Source organism: Nomascus leucogenys, chromosome 8 (assembly GCF_006542625.1).
Source record: "Nomascus leucogenys isolate Asia chromosome 8, Asia_NLE_v1, whole genome shotgun sequence".
Lineage (NCBI taxonomy): Eukaryota > Metazoa > Chordata > Mammalia > Primates > Hylobatidae > Nomascus > Nomascus leucogenys.
This window is the reverse complement of record NC_044388.1, coordinates 113687682-113701887: the sequence shown is the minus strand read 5'-3', so window position 1 is coordinate 113701887 and position 14206 is coordinate 113687682. Positions and strand designations below refer to the sequence as shown.

Below are 14206 nucleotides of genomic sequence, written 5' to 3'. Positions count from 1 at the left end.
TCTTCGTAAGAGTTAAAACATGGCAGCAACCCAATGGTCCATTGACAAAGGAATGGATAAGCAAAATGTCATACATACATACAATGGAATATTACTTAAGAAGGAAGGAGGTGGCTGGGCGCAGTGGCTTGCGCCTGTAATCCCAGCATTTTGGGAGGCTGAGGCAGGTGGATCACGAGGTCAGGAGTTCAAGACCAGCCTGGCCAAGATAGTGAAACCCTATCTCTACTAAAAATACAAAAATTAGCTGGGCACTGTGGCAGGTGCCTGTAATCCCAGCTACTCGGGAGGCTGAGGCAGGAGAATCGCTTGAACCCGGGGGGCGGAGCTTGCAAGTGAGCCAAGATAGTGCCACTGCACTCCAGCCTGGGCGACAAAGAGAGACTCCGTCTCAAAAAAAAAAAAAAAAAAAAAAAAAAAGAAAGGAAAAAAGGAAGCCAGGCACAGTGGCTCACGCCTGTCATCCCAGCACTTTGGAAGGCCGAGGCGGGCGGATCACGAGGTCAGGAGATCAAGACCATCCTGGCCAACATGGTGAAACCCTGTCTCTATTAAAAAAAAAAAAAAAAATGCAAAACTTAGCTGGGCGTGGTGGCGCGTGCCTGTAGTCCCAGCTACTCCAGAGGCTGAGGTAGGAGAATGGCGTGAACCCGGGAGGTGGAGCTTACAGTGAGCCGAGATTGCGCCACTGCACTCCAGCCTGGGCGACAGAGCAAGACTCCGTCTCAAAAAAAAAAAAAAAAAAAAAAAAATGGTTACGATGGTAAATTTTTATGTTATCCGCATTTTAGCACAATAAAAAAAGCAGATCAGAAAGAAGAAATAAACTGGCCGGGCGCGGTGGCTCACGCTTGTAATCCCAGCACTTTGGGAGGCCGAGGCGGGTGGATCACGAGGTCAGGAGATCGAGACCACGGTGAAACCCCGTCTCTACTAAAAATACAAAAAATTAGCCGGGCGTGGTGGCGGGCGCCTGTAGTCCCAGCTACTCGGAGAGGCTGAGGCAGGAGAATGGCGTGAACCCGGGAGGCGGAGCTTGCAGTGAGCCGAGATCGCGCCACTGCACTCCAGCCTGGGTGAGAGAGCGAGACTCCGTCTCAAAAAAAAAAAAAAAAAAAAAAAGAAAGAAGAAATAAACTGTTTCTGTTAGCAAATATGATTATCAACACAGAAGATCCCAAGGAATCTACAAAAAAATCTCCCAGAACTAATAAGGGAGTTGGTAAGGTCGAATGATCAAGATCGACATACAAAAGTCCATTGTATTTCTATATACTAGTAATGAACACATGGACACCGAAATTTAAAATACAATACCATTTTCTAATGGGAACAACACAGCAAAGGTTGCTGCCTAGGTGTTAGAACACCACACCCAAAACGTGGCCAGAGATAAGAACTTAGAGGCATCTCTCCCACCTAGCAGACTCCACGTTTCTGCTGCCTCCTTTAAACTGACCATTCAGGCATTTGCCCACAACTTTAAAGGGACCCACACCCTATTCCCTAGCATGGCCAGTTGCCTCCCTCTGTCCCTCTCTGACTCTTCATTACTGCCTCAGATAACCTGGGGAGGGAGGATGGCGCACCTCACTCACGGTGCCCTCCTTGCCAGGATCTGTAGGTAATACATCGTTGAACTTATTTCCTGTTGTGGTGGTGACTGAATGTGTGCCTTCCATCTGAAGAACCAGGGCTACCCTTGGACCAGGTTTTCCCTGGGGAACTAGGATGGGCTCCCAACACTGCAATGCTGGTCAGGCACAAACCAGACATGGGTCAGACAAGAGCCACAAGGATGTCTGTCAGTATAAACAAGCTTCCTGTATCAAGAACCCCCTGGTCACAGGTGGGACAACCAGGCACTGGCTGCCTGCCAAGTAATCCAAGTATCCCATGAAGGGTACACTGTCAACACCAAGGTCCGCTTCCTTTCATCCCCTGTGAGGGCAGGGTTGCTGGACACTCTAGTACTACAACCCCACTTTCTCCAGGGGTGCTCAAAACACATTAGAATCATTCAAAAAAACTAAGAAAACATAATAGCTACAAATCTAACAAAATGTATATTGTATGCTGAAAACTACAAAATGCTAATGAAAGAAATCAAACATGATCTAAATATATGAAGAGAAATAACATGTTGTGATTGGACATGGAACATCCAACATAGTAATGATGTCAATTCTCCCAAATTGAATAAAATGGAAAGAATCAGTCTAACCTGATTTCAAAACATATAGATAACTACAGTAAGCAAGACTACGTGGTATTGGCAGAGAGAAAGACACGTGGACCTGAAATAGACCCACATAAATATGTCCAGCAGATTTCTGCCAAAGGTACAAAGGCAATTCAATGGAGGAAATATAGCCTTTTCAACAAGTGGTGTTGGAGCTACAGGAAGGAAGGGAGGGAGGGAAGGAAGGAGGAGGGGAAAGAGGGAGGGAGACAGGAAGGAAGGGAGGGAGGAAGGAAGGAAAGAAGGGAGGGAGGGAGAGAGGGAGGAAGGAAGGAAGGAAGGAAGGAAGGAAGGAAGGAAGGAAGGCAGGCAGGCAGGCAGGCAGGCAGGCAGGCAAAAACTTCACACTTTTATTAACCTAAAATAGATTGTAAACTTACATGTAAAATATAAAACAATACAACTTTTAGAAAAAAGAAAATCTTCAGGATTCAGGACTAGGCAGAGTTCTTACAGTTGACACCAAAAGCCCAATCCACAAAAGGATAAATTGATAAACTGGACTCGATCAAATTTTAAAAACATTTGTTCCATGAAAGACCAGGTGAAAAGTTTGAAAAGATAAGCTACTGACTAGGAGAAAATACTTGCAAACCACATATATAACAAAGAACCAGTTCCTAGAATATATAAAGAACAATTCAAACAGAACATGGGCAAAAGATATGAAGCGACATTTCACCAAAGATACACAGGTGGCAAATAAGTCCAGAAAGATGCTCAACACCACTCACTGTTAGGACATGTGAATTAAAACCAGTGATGTGTCCCTATACCCCTATCAGAATGGCTAAAACAAAAAAGTGTCACCACCAAACACTGGCCAGAATGCACAAAAACTGAATTATTCACACACCGCTGGTGGAAACGTAAAAGAGTGTAGCCCTCTGGAAAAGCTTTGGTTTCTTAAAAAACTAAGCATGTAACTACTGTAACTAGAAATTTGCACTCTTGGGCATTTATCCCAGAGAAATGAAAACTTACGTTTGCACAAAAACATGTACAGCAACTCTATTCATAATAACCCCAAATTGGAAGCTTCCACAGGTGAACGGTTAAACAAGCCATGGTACAGCCATAGCACGGAATACTACCTGGCACCACGGAATACCACGTGGCACCAGGGAATACCACCTGGCGCCACAGAATACCACCTGGTGCCACGGAATACCACCTGGAGCCACGGAATACCACCTGGCACCATGGAATACCACTTGGCACCACAGAATACCACCTGGCACCATGCAATACCACCTGGCACCACGCAATACTACCTGGCAGTGAAAAGAAACATGCTACCAACACCTGGGTGAACCTCCAGAGAATTTTGAGTGAAAAGAGCGAATACCAAAAGGTTACATTTGGTATGGTTTTGTCCACGTAACATTCTCAAAATGACTAAACTGTAGATATGGCAAACAGATTAGTGGTTGCCAGGGATTAAGGAGGGGGCGAGGGCAGGAGAGATGCGGGTGTGACCATGAAAGGGCAGCATGAGTGACCCCTGCAGGGATGGAAATGCTCTTCGTCTTCACTGTGTCAACATCATTGATACTGATGTATCAACATCAGTATCCTGACTGTGACCCTGACTATAATTTTGCAGGTTGCTACCACTGGGAGAAAAGGGTAAAGGATGCATGAGCTATTTCTTTATTTCTCACTACTGCATGTGAATCTATAATTATCTTAAATTAAAAGTTTAATTTTTTAAAAGCCCATTCCCTTAACCCCTGTCTCCCTGCAGTTATTTCCCACTGCTCTGCTCCCTCGGAGAGTCATCTGCGGGTGCCACCCTGGTTTCCTCACCTCCTCCTCCCTGTAACCCACGCATTCCAGGGCATCGTCCCACCACTGAGAACGCCCCTGCCAAGTTTACCAACAACCTTCATTTTATCAAATGCAACAGTCTGGGCTTCCCATCTTCCTTGACCTCCAGCAACATCTGGCCCAGGTGATCATGTTCTCCGAATGCTTTACTCTGCTCCCAGGATGCTGTGTGGTCGTGGTGTTGATCGTGTTCTCCGAACGCTTTACTCTGCTCCCAGGATGCTGTGCGGTCGCAGTGCTGATCATGTTCTCCAAACACTTTGCTCCCAGGACGCTGTGTGATCGTGGTGCTGATCATGTTCTCCAAGCACTTTATTCTGCTCCCAGGATGCTGTGTGGTTATGGTGCTGATCATGTTCTCCGAACACTTTACTCTGCTCCCAGGATGCTGTGCGGTCGCGGTGCTGATCATGTTCTCGGAACGCTTTACTCTGCTCCCGGGATGCTGTGCAGTCGCGGTGCTGATCATGTTCTCCAAACGCTTTACTCTGCTCCCAGGATGCTGTGTGGTCGTGGTGTTATTCCTGCCCCCTTAAAAGCTCCAGCCCATCTCTTTCATGGCTCCTGCTTTCCTACTGGACCTGAGTGCTGGAATTCTCCCCAGTCTCAGCCTTGGGCCTTCTTTTCTCCATCTGCACTTATTACCCAGGTGATCTCATCCTCTCACATAGTTTTTAACACTGTCCATGAGTCAAGTACTTCAAATGCTCATCCTCAGCCTGCTGTTCCCTCTGAATTCCCTCTTAAACACCCACCTACACATCCAAGATCTCCACTTGTATGAAAATAGTTATCTAAAGTTTTGCAGAGCCAAAACAGAATCCTGGAGTTCCGCCACCACCCTCTGCTAAAACAAAACTAAGTAAATTCGTTGCTCCCGATTCTCCCTTTCTTAGTAAATGGCATCACCTTTCTCAGTGCCTTAAGTCACATCATCGTTGAGACTTCTCCTTCTCTCACATCCACTCTATGAGCAAGGCCTGTTTGTGCTAGCATCAAAATGCAGCTATGGATCTGAACATTTTCAAACTTGGATCTTCACGGAACTAGTATAATGAACATAAGCAAATCATATGTGCATAATCATAAAGCAACATGATTTACCTCCACTGAGCCTCCAAACATAGTCATTGGAGAAATCCTTCCCATGCCCCTAGATGACAATTTGGACAAGCCCATGACCATTGTGACAGCTCCTGGGTAAGGCAAAGTTCTACAGCCACTTTCAAGTGGAAAACACAATTTCAACTCGGCAGTTGAAAGTGTTCAGGCCAGGCATGGTGGCTCATGCCTATCATCCCAGCACTTTGGGAGGCTGAGGCAGGTAGATCACTTGAGGTCAGGAGTTCAAGACCAGCCTGGCCAACATGGCGAAACCTCGTCTCTACTAAAAATACAAAAATTAGCTGGATGGGGTGGCTCGTGCCTGTAATCCCAGCTACTTAGGAGGCTGAGGCATGAGAATCACTTGAAACCAGGAGGCAGAGGTTGCAGTGAGCCAAAATCATGCCATCGCATTCCAGCATGGGTGACAGAGCAAGACTCTGTCTCAAAAAAAAAAGAAAGTGTCCAGCCTCAGTCTCAGCTGGTCATCAAACTGACATGATTCACCCTGACAATACCCACTGTTGCTGGCTGGCCTGCCACAGCTGGCTGCTTTCAGTGGGAGAGAAAGACACGGCCCCTCTTTGCTCCTCTGTACCCAGCATTGCTGTGGAGCTGCTGACTCAACACTGTCACAGCACGGGAGGGAGAAGGGACAGTTGTTATTCCTCGTGCGGTGCTGTCCTGAGATGATCTCACCTCTCTGGACCTAACAGGAATTTAATGCCGACTCGTCTCTCCCCAGGCTCATCCGTGTGTTCTCCCAAAGCTCCATTAGACTCCGCCTGCTTTTCCAGGCACAGACAAAGCCATTTCTCCTCCAGCTGGAGAGCCCCCACGCTGCCCCACCCACTGCCACCAGCTTTTCAGCAATCCACTCTGAACAGATGCTCTCTATTGAGACCCCATCACTCACCCGGTCCTGGCTGCCCGCTCTTGCTCACACCCCCACCCCTGCTCCCAACATGAGCTCTCCATCTCCCTGCCTCCACCCCTACTGCAGGCTGTAGGCTTCCGCCCGCAAAGAACCCAGATGTCATTGCTTGAAGGAGCATATATCTGAGGGGCCACAAAAGTCCCTCTCACTGGGTTGGAGGTGAGGGGCAGGCTCTCGCTCTCTCCAAAGGATCCTCTTCAAAACTCCTGTCTAATCTCCAGCGACCGACCCTGTATGCCCTTAATGTGGAGGAGTGTACTGGTCAGTTCTTGGCTACCTGCTCTGGGGCCCTGTGTGGCGCCAGCCCCAGGCACTGCCATGACTGCATCTTGCTGCCCCGGCTAAGCTTCCAAGGTATCGTAGCACCTGCATGTCTGGTTTCTAGACCTCACCAGGCCTTGCCCTCCCAGGACCCTGTAACTAGTCACTGCCTGCTCCTCATCCTCTGTTTTCTTCATGGCACTCGCCACTGTCCAGGCCCTTACGTGTCGAATGCCTCTGCTCACCACTGTGCAAGCGGAGCCAGCGCTCACTGGGTCCTACTGAAACACATGCTGGCTGAAACCTCTGTGGTCCCTCCTGGCCAGTGCCACCTGCCCCAGGATGGAGCTCCTGCCCATCCCCTCCCGCAGGAGGCAGAGACCCAGGCAGAAGAATCTGAGTCATGTGCGGCCCCTGGCCAAGTAACAGTGGACACTGAGGGCTGTGGAGACCTGGTCACACAGTCCTTCATTTGGGTGGGGCCAGCAGGAATGCAGCCAGCTCAGAGCTATTTTTAGGGCCTGTCTTTGTGGGAATTGTTCCTTGATTGGCTACAGGGAGAGAACAGCCAAGCTCCTCATCACCGCCTTTGTCCTGTTCCTCATTCCCTCAATCACACAAGCCTGTCATCAGACACAACTCCCACTCGGGGAGGAATCTGGTTCAAATGGACCCTGTGCTGGCTTTTCCTTAACCCCTCATCTGCCATCTGCCTGTTCAAGGAGCTTGATAAACGAGCTCAATAAGTATTTAGCAAATGCCTGCTGAATGCCCACCCCTGTCCCCATGAACGCATGAGGCACAGGACAGAGGGCCCCAGTCTCTCCCCAGGACCTGTCCACCATCATGCCACCAGCCCTCATGAGCACAGCTGCTGGAGGCTGGGGAGAGAGGCACAGGCTCCCAGGCGCACGTGGACCAAGCTTCACCCCAGGGCACAAGTGACAAGCTCTAGGTGAAAGCGCCTTGCACTCTGGCCCCCTCCCCACCCTGACAGCACCTGAGGGGAACACATCCTCTAGTTACTCAAAACCTAGCACCCTTCCCAGATTCCTGGCCCACAGGCGCCTGACCCTTCTCCACCTCCCACAGCCCCTCAAGTACTAACTTAATTATTCTCATGCCCTGGTAGTTCACAGGGCTCTCACAGAGGGGACAGAGAGCAGCAGGGAAGAGGCAGATCTGCTCAAGAGTCGGTGGTGGGGGGATGGGAGACTCCACCAAGAAGGGACCCAGGCAGAGGCAACGTGAGGGAGCTGGGCCATCAGGCACCCCCCCAACCCTTATATTCAACTTCAATCATGGCCACCAAACCCAGGCTGCCGTAAACTGCGGAGACAGGCCGGCATCCTGATGAGAGCGAGGGGACCAAAGAGGAAACAGGACCAGACAGACTCGGCATGAAGGAAACAAACGCACAAGCCACAGGCTCCACTCTAAGAATCCCTGCATGACCGAGGAAGGTCTCGGGGGCCTCGGCCCTGCTCCGCAGCTCACCACCTTTGCCAGGCAGCCTGGGGACGGGAGGCCCAGCAGCCCTACTGGCCCTCGACTCCAACAGAGACCCTAGGGGGGTGGCACAGCAACAGCTGCCCATGGTCCTCGGGCTGGAGAAAGTTAGTCAGCTTCTCCACAACTCAGCCTCATCATCTGTGCAACAGGTTCCTGAGAGGAATCAACAGGAATAAAACACTTCCCACAGGGCCTAACCCAGAGTAGCTAGCAGTGCTACTATCGTCCTTGCCAACAGAAACAGCAGCATCTCCTCTGGAGTTTTATTCTCTGACCTCCACCACTCAGCCTTCTGCTTTATTTTCACGAAGGAGTCGACTCCAGGAGGACCCACCTCAGGAGTCTGAGCTGAGGCTGCCTGTGGTGGACCCTTGGGTGGGTCATCTGCCGGAAAGAGCCTGTATTTCATCCTAGGGGTGCAGGGAGGAGCCTAGGGCTGGGCAGAGGCTCTGAGGTCAGAAGGGCCCCCCTAAATGGACCCCCAGAGGCACCAGCTCAGGAGGTCCAGGGCCCGCCCTCAGGCCCAGGGCCAAGACACCACTCACATTGTAGAGGATGTCAGTCCAGCCCTCCATGGTGATGCACTGGAACACCGTCAAGATGGCAAACAGGATGTTGTCAAAGTTGGTGATGCCAAAGTTGGGTCCTGGCCAGTACTCCCGGCACTCAGTGTCGCCCTCACACAGCCGGGCTGGGGCCTCCTTGCCACAGGGGAAGTCACCCACGGGCTCTGCATCTGCAAGAAGGAGAATGAAGCAGACCCAGAGCTCAGAAATACCAAGCTCTCCAATCCCCACCAGGATTCCTGGGCTCTGGAGAGCTCACAGCAAGTGGGCAGGAACCAGCCACCAACAGAAACCCTCCCTCAACTTCCCACCATTCTTCCTCGAATCTGCATCAGGCATCGCCTCTTGCTGCCCCCAAGCTCAGGAGAGACCAGCTCAGAGAGTAACCGCCAGCCTCTCCCTCCCTACTGGAACCTGCCCACCATCACTTGATGGTTCATCTTAAAACCAAAAACAACAGCCTCCTAACCTCCCATTCTTCCCACCACCCTGACCGTTCCTCTCCCTCACGACCAAACTACCTCCCTCACAGCCAAACCGCCACGCGACGTCCCCCCCCCCCCCCCCCCTCCCTCACAGCCAAACCGCCACGCGGACAGTTCCTCTCCCTCACGACCAAACCGCCACGCGGACCGTTCCTCTCCCTCACAGCCAAACTGCCAGCAAGATCCTCCTGACACGCAGATCTAACTTGAGGCCCTTGGCCAGTCCCAAGCTGGACTCAGCCACTGTGCAGTCTGGTGCCTGTCAGGCAGGATGATCTGGAACCAACCGAACATGTACCCGGAGGGTGGCTGGAGACCTCCTGGCCCAGGTCTCGCTGCACTGATCCTACAGGGCAGACATCCTTCTACTGTGCTGAAACCTAGCAGGTAGCCAGGGACCAGAGAAAGAGGGGTTAAAGAAAGACCAGAAAACCACGCTAATCTCTGGAACAAGATAGCAAGCAGCACGTTTACCCCCTTCACTCTCAAAAATCTCAATGAAAGGCCGAAAAAAAATAGTTTTAAAAAATGCAGGCCAGGCACGGTGGTTCACGCCTGTAATCCTAGCACTCTGGGAGGCCGAGGTGGGCAGATTGCCTGAGCTTAGGAGTTCGAGACCAGCCTGGGCAACATGGTGAAACCCTGTCTCTACTAAAATACAAAAAATTAGCTGGGCGTGACACCATGGGCATGTAATCCCTGCTACTCGGGAGGCTGGGGCAGGAAAATTGCTAGAACCTGGGAGGCGCAGGTTGCAGTGAGCCAAGATTGCACCACTGCCCTCCAGCCTGGGCAACAGAGTGAGACTCCGTTTCAAAAAAAAAAAAAATGTATAACAACACACGAAAATATCTATCAACATAGTTGAAATTTTGAGGAGTTTCTCAGATGGAAAGCAAATACTCCCAGGTTTAGAAAGCAAAACTGACTACCTAAGTTTATTCCTCTCTGTCCAAATATCTTGTGATAAATGCTGGTAAAGAAGACTAGGAATAATGAGTTTCATCTCCTCCTTTCCAGTTCTTTTTTTTTTTTTTAACTTTTTCTTTTTCTTGTCTCATGAACTGGCCATGACTACAAATGCTACGTGGACTAGAAGTGACTTGCTTTTGTTCTTGACTGTAAAGGGAAAGCTCTCAAGGCTTACAGTGAGGTATGGTGTTTGCAGGAAATCTGCGGGGATTTAAGAAAATTCTCTTTTATTTACAGTTGGATTAAAGTTTTGTTTGTTTTTTTTTAATCACGAACGATCTAAATTCTAGTAAAACCTTTTTCTAAAAGTGCTGGGACTATAGGTGAGCCACTGCCGGCTGGGTTTTCTCCTTTAATAAGTTTGTAGTTCGTTGGCCGGGCGCGGTGGCTCACGCCTGTAATCCCAGCACTTTGGGAGGCCGAGGCGGGCGGATCACGAGGTCAGGAGATCGAGACCATCCTGGCTAACACGGTGAAACCCCGTCTCTACTAAAAATATAAAATATTAGCCGGGCGTGGTGGCAGGTGCCTGTAGTCCCAGCTACTCGGGAGGCTGAGGCAGGAGAATGGCGTGAACCCGGGAGGCGGAGCTTGCACTGAGCCAAGATCGCGCCACTGCACTCCAGCCTGGGCGACAGAGCCAGACTCCGTCTCAAAATAAATAAATAAATAAATGAGTTTGTAGTTCAAGCCACAAACCTTAGCTTCATCCTTAACTCTTCTCTTTCTCTTACCCTCACATACAGACTCTCAGAAAATTCTGTTGGCTTTAGCTACAAATACACCCATAATTTGACCTATTTTAACCACCGCTACCACAGCACCCTGGCCCCAGCCACCATCACCTCTGCTGGATTGAGATCTTCTACTCAACTCTGTTTCTGCCTTTGCCTCCCAGGAGCAGCCCGAATGATCAGAAGGTGCCACACCTCACTCAAAGCGCTCCACTGTCTGCCCGTTTCTCTCAGAATAAGACAGGGCCATGAAGCCCACATGAATCCTCTTGTTCTTGCTGCTCCACACCATAGGCCTTTGCACCTACTACTACTACTACTACTAGTACTACTACTACTACTAGTACTACTAGTACTACTACTACTAGTACTACTAGTACTACTACTAGTACTACTACTACTACTAGTACTACTACTACTAGTACTACTACTACTACTAGTACTACTACTACTACTAGTACTAGTACTACTACTACTACTGCTGCTGCTACTACTACTAGTACTAGTACTACTACTACTAGTACTACTACTACTACTACTACTAGTAGTACTACTACTACTACTAGTACTACTACTACTACTACTAGTAGTACTACTACTACTACTAGTACTACTACTGCTACTACTGGTAACTAAAGTTCTGCCCAGGTGGCCACACAGCTCCAATCTCCCTGCATTCAGATGCTTCTCGACGGTCACCTTGGCAGAGTGGCCTCCTGGGCCCCTCTGTAAAGCAGGCCCCAAATTATTCTATTTCAAATACCTTTTTGTTTTCTTCCCAAAAGTTACTACAATCAATAATTATTATATTTCTGTGTTTATTTACTTGTGTTTATCAGGCTATTGTCTACGTCCTCCACTAGAATGTCAGCTCCACCTCATGTATCTGGCACCAAGAAGGCCCCTCTAGCACCTAGAACAGTGCCCATCTCCTGGATGAACGCATCTGTGGCACTCGCCTGTGCTGGAGGGTGCTGCCTGGCCTCACCTGTGCTGTTGGGGAAACAGGCCTTGTGGAACTTGCCCATGTAGAACTCCAGGCCAATGATGGCAAACATGAGGATGGCAAAGAAGAGAAGCAGCCCGATCTGCAGGAGTGGAACCATGGCCTTCATGATGGACTTGAGCACCACCTGCAAACCTGGGGCCAGAACAGGGCAGGTCAGGAAGCAACGTGGGCAGGGTAGGGCAAGGAGTTTGGTGGGGGGGCAGGGACAGAACAGCAGAAATCTAGCGGGGGCAGCAAGGTGCTAAGCAGTGAGTGCTTGCGAGGTCAAAGGACAGAGCTGAAGCCCCTTAAGGCACAGAGGGGCAGAGAGTGCTTGTGCAGGGCAGAGCTGAGAGTCCTAGGGACAAAGCATAAGGTCCTAGAGAGAAGTCGACTGAGAAGTGTCTCAAAGTAGGCAGAGGAGTGGGATGTGGGGGTGTCAGGGTATGAAGTCTGGGGTGGGGAGTGGGGCTCAGGGTGGGGCAAGAACAGAGAATCCTGAGAGGAAAGAGAATGAAATCCTGAGAAGGAAGAGCCGAGTCAGAGGATGTCCTGAGAGGAAAGAACAGGGAATTCTGGGAGGGAAGAGCAGAGAATGCTGGGAGCTAAGGGCAGGGGATCCTGGGAGGGAAGAGCAGGGGATCCTGGGAGGAAGGAGCACAGAATGCTGGGAGCTAAGAGCAGGCGATCCTAGGAGGGAAGAGCAGGGGATCCTGGGAGGGAAGAGCAGGGGATCCTGGGAGAGAAGAGCAGGGGATCCTAAGTACAGGTATTCCTAACAGACCCAACTCCTTGGGAGAAAGTGAGGCAAAAAGACCTGCCCCTGGGAATGTTCTGCCACTGGCCATACAGCATGTGAGGAACTGGGCAGAGGAGCCTGTAACCCTTGACCCCTCCCCTTTGAGTCTGGCCCCAGCACTTGGATATGGGCCAGAACCCTTGCCTGGCAAGGTCTCAGGGCAGAACAGGGAGCCAATCATGGGTCTTCCCTCAGTGGCCTCAGGAGGACACAGCACTAGTTCCAGGTCCACTCAGGCCCTTAGGTAAACCTAAAACCAGACTTCCAATGGGCTGAAGGAATAGGGGTCCAGGTGGTCACTGGCTCATGAGGTCACCCTGGCCATCCTCCTGCTCATGGCAGGCTCTGTGGGCAGCCCACTTCAGGAACATGTCTTAAGGCTGGCCTCAGTCCCCAACGGCCCTGACAAGACTGAGCCAAGAGACAAGTGGCCCTTTGCAGCTTTTGCACATTTTCTCAGGCATCCTTCCCCACCACCTTGGTCAACCTCTCATCCATTCTTTAACCTCAGAAAAAGAAGCAAAGTGCTGAAATGTGACAGAGTATGTGAGGAGGAACAAAGCTTCCATCTAGGGAAGCCAGGCCAGGGTAAAATAACAGCATCACCCTGTGGGCTTTCATGGAGGGTATGACAGGCCAAAAAAGGCATGCTCCTCCCTTCCTCCTGCCTGGTTCCCTGGGGTCAAAAGTGGCAAGCTCAGAGTCACCAAAGCCAAACCATGGCCACGGCCGTGTCCGTGGTGAGGGTAGGAGAGGAGGTTGTTATTCCAAGCAGGCTCGGGCCTATCTTCGCTGGACTCACTTGGAATCCCAGACACCAGCTTCAGGGGCCTCAGCACACGCACAGCCCTCAGTGTTCGCAGGTCGAAGTCAGTTCCAGCCGTGGCAAGGATCCTGGCAGAAACAAGGAGAAGAAGGGAAGTAAAGGTTTTCACATTGAGCCTGGAAGAGGACACACTCCTCCCACCACCAGGGTCACGTCTCCCAAGAGCAGTGACACCTTCATTCCTGTGTCCCCACTGTCCAACCACAGGGCCAGCACCTGTGTCGCCACTGTCCAACCACAGGGCCAGCACCTGTGTCCCCCCACTGTCCAACCACAGGGCCAGCACAGAGCGGCTTGCCAGGTGAGAGGAGGCAGGAACTGAATCCAGAAGCGCTCACAGGAATGTTCACAATCACCCACATGACCAAACCTCCAGTTCAAGGGCACCATCTCTGAATAGACACTTGGCCCCTGGCATGGCAGGAAATCTGTCCACCAACTGAGTTTAAGGCTGACCCGTATCCTCTAACCAACCCCAGCTGCACTTCAAGCTGCCTTCTGAGAAGAGTGGTGACTGAGAGCAGGAGCAGGATGGAGCCTGAGGGACTCCTGAACCGACCCCCATATACCACCATTCTTTCCTTTATCTCAAGAAGACGGGGAAGTGGGGTATTGGGAAGGTGGAATGAGGAAGCCACTGTGGTCAGTTCTATCAGCAAAAAAACATATCCTAGTATCTCCCATCTTAAGAACAAAACTAAAGATCCCAAATCTGCCTTCTACCACAGAGCATTTCTCTGTTCCCTTCCCATCAGAACTCACGGATGGTGTCAATCCTCGGTCTCACCACTTCCTTATCTTGCGCTCTCTCATTAGCTTTCCCCAGCCAGGTTCTCACCCACCTCTCCACTGAAATGCTACGTCAAGCCTTCCTCTTGCCAATTCTAACGGTCAAGTCTCCTTTAAAGGGTGTGATCTCTTGCCTTAGGTCAACTCTCTCCTGTTTTCCT

The 14206-nt window shown here is 50.5% G+C and overlaps 1 protein-coding gene across 23 annotated transcripts in view; it reads right to left on the bottom strand.

Moving 5' to 3' along the window:
- Nucleotides 1-14206, bottom strand: part of CACNA1B (calcium voltage-gated channel subunit alpha1 B) — a 243343-nt gene that overhangs the window by 194241 nt on the left and 34896 nt on the right. For 22 of the 23 annotated variants that reach the window (XR_004031497.1, XR_004031498.1, XR_004031496.1 and 19 more), the window contains 3 exons: nt 13233-13324; nt 11632-11784; nt 8432-8622 (listed from right to left, as the gene is read on the bottom strand). Coding sequence is in view for 19 of the 23 variants with exons in the window: in XM_030818353.1 (XP_030674213.1) it covers nt 8432-8622; nt 11632-11784; nt 13233-13324 (436 nt within the window). In the remaining 4 variants the exon portion in view is untranslated. The remainder of the gene's footprint in view (nt 1-8431; nt 8623-11631; nt 11785-13232; nt 13325-14206) is intronic. The other variant, XM_030818355.1, reaches the window with a different exon arrangement.